The sequence below is a fragment of the Buceros rhinoceros genome, unplaced genomic scaffold (genome assembly GCF_000710305.1).
Source record: "Buceros rhinoceros silvestris isolate BGI_N320 unplaced genomic scaffold, ASM71030v1 scaffold7734, whole genome shotgun sequence".
NCBI classification, from domain to species: Eukaryota; Metazoa; Chordata; class Aves; order Bucerotiformes; family Bucerotidae; genus Buceros; species Buceros rhinoceros.
Genome location: NW_010409962.1, coordinates 27,135 through 35,146, shown reverse-complemented (window position 1 = coordinate 35,146; position 8,012 = coordinate 27,135). Strand labels below are relative to the sequence as shown.

The 8,012-nt window shown below is 35.5% G+C and overlaps 1 protein-coding gene across 1 annotated transcript in view; it reads right to left on the bottom strand.

Annotated features, from left to right (window-relative positions):
* Positions 1-556: 556 nt before the first annotated feature.
* RTTN (rotatin) overlaps positions 557-8,012 on the bottom strand; it is a gene marked incomplete at both ends in the record, with an annotated part of 34,075 nt that continues 26,619 nt past the window's right edge. The window contains 8 exons of the mRNA XM_010135420.1: positions 557-745; positions 1,068-1,136; positions 1,941-2,037; positions 2,310-2,427; positions 3,683-3,771; positions 5,448-5,547; positions 6,867-7,038; positions 7,283-7,422. Of these exons, the coding sequence (XP_010133722.1) occupies positions 557-745; positions 1,068-1,136; positions 1,941-2,037; positions 2,310-2,427; positions 3,683-3,771; positions 5,448-5,547; positions 6,867-7,038; positions 7,283-7,422 (974 nt within the window). The remainder of the gene's footprint in view (positions 746-1,067; positions 1,137-1,940; positions 2,038-2,309; positions 2,428-3,682; positions 3,772-5,447; positions 5,548-6,866; positions 7,039-7,282; positions 7,423-8,012) is intronic.

Here is an 8,012-nt window from a genome sequence, read left to right as displayed (position 1 = left end):
CTAAATTGATTGTTATAATTATTATTATAATACATAATGCATAATAAAGATATTGTTAAATCAAGAATCTTCTACAATGTTGAGTTCTGTATACAAAGGAGTCTCAAAGAGAGATATGATGCTTAGTCAAGAGCTAATCAAAGAATGGAAAGGGAATTTTCTTGATTTTCTATCATAATCCTTAGTATTACCTTTAAAAAGAATAATTATTTGAAATTTAAATCCCCAAGGAAAGAAAAAGTCATGCTACTATAAAGGGGAAAAGAGGCAGATCTCTGCAATAACAAGAAAACAGCCACAGAGCCTATTTAAAAGTGTTTGAAATGAGTCTGGCCATCAGTAAAAGTTGGATCAAGCTCTACATTTGGGTAAACCATTAGCTGTGACAACATATCTACAGAGTCTTGGGATGTGATCCTTCACGCTTACAAAGACGGCATTCTCAAACCAGTAAAAAACTTGAACTGCTGTTTGAAGGTGAAAACTTTTTAAACTTGGCAGAACATTAATTTAATTGAAACATATTGGAATCTCAAGTCAAAATAAAATGGCTCACGTTTCTGCTTCCTTCTCATTATTTGTCACTTCCAGTAGGTTTTTGATGCCATGGTACCACGACAGATTCCAAGCCATCTTAAGCATGTCTGACACAGGTTTCATAGCCAAGCACTCAGCAGACAAAGGCACCACAACAGTATTAGGGCTAACTACGTGATGAGCAGTGGTCCTGACTGGGAGATGATACCTAAAAAAAAATAAGGTTAAAAAAAAAAAAAAAAAATTAAATGTTTGGTGGTTTATTTGTCTGTTTGTTTTAATTAAATGCTCTATTGCAGAAAGCTTTTAAGTTAGCAAATAAATTTTTTAACTCCTTTTCAGAGAATGAAGATGTGGAGAAAAAACCTCCATATTTAAAAATGCAGACAACTTTGGATTTAATAAATTAAATTAATAATTTAATTTCCCTTCATTCTCCCACCTCCAAACCTCAGGAATGACAACAAATGGAAAAACAGAAAGAAGTAAAGTTAATGGTAAAAACAACACTAAAACCCACCCACACATACCTTCTAACAACAGCAACAGGTAAACTGAAGGCAGGTAGGCCAGCATCATCAATGGTTATGCCATCAGCCCTGCGAGAGATTAAGCTATAGTTAATATGCCCTATTATAAGCTTTGATATTTTACTAATGCCACAGTCATTATTTCTTTATTATGCAGATATAGCTGTATTTTTATCTCCAGCTAGCTTTCTAGTAACACATCAATGAACAATTTGTATTAATAAATGTTTCTTCATGATTTTGCGATATTAAAATAGTTCTTAGATCACACGGAGAATACTTATTGCAAATGGACGGCACACAAAAAAATTAAAGACAACATTAAAGATAACAAGCATGAGTTTGTTTCCTTTTTTCTACTGGAGAAAAATACACATTGTAATCCATTTCAGTATAGTTCATGTGTATGAAATATAAACATAAATATTTATGTTTTTTCTCTGAAATATGTGCAAATTTCAAATAACAAAATAAGCTGAGGTCTGTTTTTTTAAGGACAGCTGCTACATTTAAAAGCCAAAGCAAATAGAAGAATTCTAATTAAGTTAGAAACCCCATGCCCACAATCATCTACTTGATTGGTCAATCTTCCATTTATGGAAAAGATGGATTACAGACCAATCAGGGTTTTTTGAAAATTAAAGTAAAAAAATTAACACTGAAGAGCAAAGGATTTATACTGCAGAAATATGCCATGTAGACCTATACAGCATGTAACCCAAATATCAAAACAATTGTTGTCCTACAAATACACAATTTTGGATACATAAAAGTTTGGGGCATAATTTGTTTGGATATATATAAAAACTTATTTTCATTAAAACCTTAAATGTTTACCAGAATATAAGCTATTAAATGGCTGTTTTTTCATACCACATTTCTGTCCTTGACACTTCATCAAACAACAGAAGACAAAGCAATACTGTAGTTTCAGTTAAAACGGCACGATCACTTTGGAGTATCAGGGAAACTGCATAAAATAAAGATATTTTAAAATGTGTTAGGAAAACACTGACATTTAATAATATGGAGAAGGACACCGGCTAAAAACAACCGATTTCCAGTCATTTTGCCAACCCCTTCAACAGATGCCACAACACTACCACATAATGATTTATCTTTTAAATATTAGTGACTCCGAAATGATTCAAGGTCCTTAAGAAGGCTTTCGGTTACACATCTAGCCATATTTCACACATTTTTCTTTCCACGGATGTATTAAAGTGAAAATAGAATCTTTACCTCTGAATAACAAAAGCAGTAAAGATGATTGCTGCGCCAGGGACAGACGAACAACTGGATCAGCATATACAAGTTTGCGTAAGAGTGTTAGACATGGTAACATCATAGATTCCATAAGCTGCAGTAACAGAGAAAAAAATCTACCAACTAAGATCATCCATTATGAGCTGATTAATGCAAACTGTCACGAGGAATTTCACATACAGCTGTCAGCTTACACTCTCCTGATGACTTGATCTAAACCACTCGTGGTTCAAAATGTGCAATTTCAGATTTCTCCTCTAAAATACGCTGCAACTTCCATCAGGTAAAGTTTGAATATCCCATTTGGTATAAAGATCCTATGTTCCACAAGTCATATACGCAAAAGGCAGGCATCACAGACCTTAAGACAATATATTTCCTATGCTTATACTTCTGTACTATTAAGAAATTATGCTAATATCGACTCACCACCCAAAACATTACTGTGCATCTCTACAAAAGGTAAGATAATAAATAGCCTGATATTAACAACAACAACAAAAAAACCCAAACCACACAAAACCACATGCACACAGAGTAAAAAACCTGAAGAACTCAGTATTTTGATTTTCCCATCTGGGTTTCAGTGGTTTACAAAAGTGCTTGTATTCAAGCTTTCATAAACTGGGCTAGACATGGCTTAATGCTACAGGGCTAAAACAATCTTAGAAATGGACAATCTGGAAAAAAGATCTGGAAATGTTGCACCAAGGGAGATTTAGGTTGGATTTTCAGAAAAATTTCTTTATAGAGAGAGTTGTTCAGCCTTGGAACAGGCTGCCCAGGGAGGTGGTGGAGTCCCCATCCCTGGAGGTGTTTAATAGCCGTGTAGATGTGGTGCTGAGGGACATGGTTGAGGGACCCTGGCAGTGCAGGGTGAGCGGTTGGACTCGATGATGTTAAAGGTCTCTTCCAGCAAAATGATTCTGTGATATACACAAAGCTCTAAAAGTGATCTTATCTCCTGAAATCCTCTCTGGTGAGATGAGCTAGATGATCTCCTATTGGTCAGAAAATTACTTACACCTGAAACTCAACTCTACATGTAGATTCCCATTTACACTAACAGCTCATTTTTCGGTATAATTTGCTTCAGGAATGAAGTTTAGAGATTATGTTATATAATAAACACTTTTTTTTTTTTTAAAGGTCATCAAAAATTATTTCTTTTGTCCCCACTGAGAAGGTTCCAGGGAAGTTCTGGCACATTTCAGAACCACACCAAACACAGCTCATTCTCAGACTATTTCTCTCAGGTAGGCAAATCAATCTTCTTTCATTAAGAGAATCTAAGCATTATCAAAACCATTATAACCAAGATACATGTTGCAAGTTTACAATAGTTTTACCTTGCCATCCACATGTACGCACTCGTTAAGAAAAGCCAAAATCTTTTCTATCACACCCAACTTTTTTACAATGCTGTGCATCTTGGTATCTGTAGGAAAAACACAACATAGTAAGAATCACTGGTTCTGCACCAATTTAATAGTCAACCTCTCTCTGCAAGATCACAAACTCTTGCTGTTGAGAACACGTTTCCAAAATTGCCTTTCAACAGAACGAGCACAGCTCCAGCTCTACCAAGAGAAGCCTCCTCAAATTCTTGTTATCTGCCTATGGTGACTTCTTGAACACCAGACTCTTAAAGATCTCACGTAAGAACTTTGTTCCACAATTACAGTGACCCACAGTGCAACTCCACTGCAGGCAAACGGGCATTTCACTTGTAATATTTAAAAACTCTTCAGCACTTTAATATGGAACTAAAAATGGATTTACTCAACCGCCATGGGAATATTTTCCACTGGTCTCATCCCTCAGAGCATCTGGTTTAAGAATATTCAGGAACAACAAAGTTATGTCATTTCAGTTGTTTGGGTTTCTGGGGGTTTTAAAATAACTATAAAGTGATTTGTAATATGAAATTTGTCCTGATAAACTGCAATTTTTGCTTTACAATTTCATCCTATGCCATGTTCCATATTATCTTTCTGTATCTGAAAACTTCAGCAGCCATGAATGTATTTTATGAGACAAAGCAGACATTTCTTATTTTTTTGATCATTTTTCTAACAAGAAAAAATGTTAACTTTAATTTTATCTAAGACTTCACTTTCCTACAGTGAAAAACTTATGTTCTAATGATTAGGGTTTGAGTTCCTTGAAGAAAATATACTTGAATCAGAGTTTGAGCAGGTAGAGAACAAACATCCAGGTTTGAAACTGTACTTATGACCCTGCATAGAGTTAAATAATGCTCTGTGCAAGGTTGCTTACCTGCATCTTAGTTCACTCAGATCTTTACCAGAACTCATAATTTTTCCTCCATGTGAGCAAGACAATTATAAAAGTAACAGCCATGGTGCAAATTTATGATTAGTCACTTAAAGCATAACAGGAAGAACACTTTCCTTGCAAACATGTTAGATGAAATGCCACAGGAGTCTGCCTCTTGATATGGAGAGAAGGTATAACCAGTGAAGCTTGGCTTGACTTTACTTACCCCTCGTTCATACAAATGACATTTCAATCCATTTAAACTGGAGTTACTACTTAGAGCTCAAAATGGAGGAAGAAATTCAGAATGATAGAAGAAATTCTTCACTAAGTTTAAAATCCCTTTAGCTAAGCTTGTGTTACCTGTTAGCTTTCCTAATTAAATACACCACCATCAAATATATATTTTATATTGACCATCACCTCCCTCACTTAAGTCTGAGTATCTGAGTTAGCAATAGCAAAAAATTTGAAGCACCATTAGTTCTGAGACAGATTGGTTTGACGAACATTAAGAAGGAAATGCTGAAAAAAGGAGCTCTTGCAGAGTTTACAGAATTCAGCTCATTCTTCTATTACCTACGGGAGCTGATTTTTTTAAATAGTAAGGCCACACTACTTCTTATTCTTGAGGGCAACAATAATAAATAACTGATTTTTTTTTTATTATTTGAATGTGTAGATCATTGATGGCAGTGTTAAAATGCTAGTCCAACAATATACATAAAAATTACAAGTAGTAGTACCCTTTGCACAAACACAGAGAAAACCTTTCAAAACTGCAAGCTCACGGAATGATCCGCACATCCACACAAATTTTCTGAAGAATTTTACCTTCTAAAATGATAGCTAGCTGCTCAGCTGCAGACTTCCGTAAAACTAGGTCAACAGCATCAGAAGTCAAGATGTCATACAGCTTTTCAATAGTTTCTGCCTAAAAGCAAAACTCTGTTAGATTTACATCCAGCAGGCTATTATGAAACAAGGTAGCCAGCCAAATTTCCTAACACAAAGAAAATAAAAAGATCTAAATTCCTTATTGGAATGTATTTGATTAGATTCCACATGCATGTAATAAGAAAGGAATAAGTTATGATCTTTTTGCAACAAATCTCTACTAACACGTGTGGAATATATCAAGACAACAGTTTCTAGTGCACAACAGATGCACATTTCTAACAAGTAGTGCTTAACTTCTGCGTAGCCAAACATAAATGCTAGAACATGCTTCTAAATTTGTGACTTTTTAATGGCAATAGGGTTAGAGAAATGTAAACAATCCTACATATCCATACAAATTTCAGGTCCTAACTTTTTGAAGTATGTAGGGGAGGAGCATAAATCAAGTGTACAATGAGCAGTCAGAATGATCCTTTTCCCAAGGGCAAGTATCTTTCCATTTGTTTAATGTATTGTTGTTGATCTGAAAGTGTTGAGTATTAAGGAGGAAGAAGAATGGATAGGACGTGGTTAAAAAAAAAAATGTTTTCCCATATGTCAAATACCTGTGATTTGTATTTCACTTTGAAGAGCAGCAATATTAAGCATAGAGACATAAATTTGTAATCTATTTTAGAAAATTTCATATGGGAGACTTGAGGCTTTCCAGAAGTTAAAGGGAGATTCCAGGAAAGATGGGGGTGGACTCTTATCAAGGAGTGTAGTGATGGGATGAGGGGTAACAGTTTTAAACTGAAAGAGGGTAGATTTAGATCAGAAATTCTTCACAATGAGGGTAGTGAGGCACTGGAACAGGTTGTTCACAGAAGTTGTGAATGTCTCATCCATCGAAGTGTTCCAAGCCAGGCTGGATGGGGCTTTGAGCAACCTGGTCTACTGGAAGGTGTCCCTGCCTGTGGCAGGTGGTTGGATCTAGATGGTCTTTAAGGCTCCTTCCAACTCAAACCATTCTATGATGCTATACTATCTGTGCCTGTTTCAGTAGAAATTAATTTCATGGGGAAAAAAATGCTCTATGTGAGAAAAAAAAATACCAGCCACTATCCCTGCACAATGAAATTGTTGTAAACAGAGCAGGGCTGTGCTCTCTGTACTCAAGTCTTGTTGTTAACTGCAGAGAGAAAAGAAAAAAGAAAGAAGTTCTTCTCTTATTGTTGCATGTGATAGCACAAAAACTAGTGTTTAAGTTCACATTTGTACGAAATATTGCAACCGTCAGAAGGTGACAACTTCAGAGACTGGGCAGGTAGATGACTTGATCAATGACACAATATTTAGACAGAGTTTACTCACCTTAAATATCAGCTCCGTTTTATCATCCAGTTTTAGCTCAACAGCTCTTTCTATAACAAATAAGTTTGAAACATTGGAAAGTGTACTGCCGTGCAGATCCGGGCGTTTCAGGTTTGCCTCTTCTTCATTCAAAAGATGGTATGTTAAATGTTTAAGTGCTACAGAACGAACCCTAAAGGAGTAAACAATTAAATATATAAAGTCTACATACTGAAAAACTTTAGTTGTGTAGTTAAAAATTAATTAATTGTTGAAATTAAGGCAGTGGTGGGGAGGAAAGTACTTACTCGTTTCAATATTGATTAATCTACCTTTCAAATCAACCCACTGCATATTAATCTTTTGTGTTGTTTTAGAGAAGACAGTTTAGTCATCATCATTAGAATATGTGCTGAAATGCTCCGTGTGTTACTTACAACTGCTTTTTTGAGAAGAGGAGACGCAGAGCGGCTCGTAGTCTAGTAGTTTTAGGGAGAATACCTTCTCCTTTGTCACAGGTTGTTTCACTCAAAGTGAGGATACACTTTCCAAGCACATCTTTTGTGTCAGCATAACCCTAAAACAAACAAAACACAAACAAAAATTTTGAAAACTTAAAAAAAATCCACTTACTAACTCCGCAAATTAGACAAGGTAGTTCCCCTTTCAGGGGCTAAGGGAAGGTGGGGAAGGAGCAACACCCCAAAAAAAGCAATAACTTTAAAGAAAACATTCCATTTCTGCAAATTAATATTCCACCATAAAAAAAATAAATTATCTTGTATACAAATCAGAATAAAAATTTATAGATGGTGCAGATGCGGTTTGACCAGAAGCTTTACCCTTCATTCTGCTAACAAGATGCTGCTCTACAAGGTCAGTTTCCATTTCAATAAATAAAATTCAGACCCTACAAGAAAATTAATTCCAACCATTAAACCCTACCTATTTTCAGTTATTTCATCAAAGCATTTTCACACACAAACAAGACAAATCTGAATCAGCTATGTAAAGCAGTAACACTGCAAACATTTAAACAGTGGAGTAAAATGAGTGCACTTCACATGCATTGGGTAAATATAGGGCTCCGGAGTGCTCTGCTCAAGGAATGCTCTACGTAGTCACTACAGGCTACAGCATAGAGGAAAATTCCACTCAGAAAAGTGA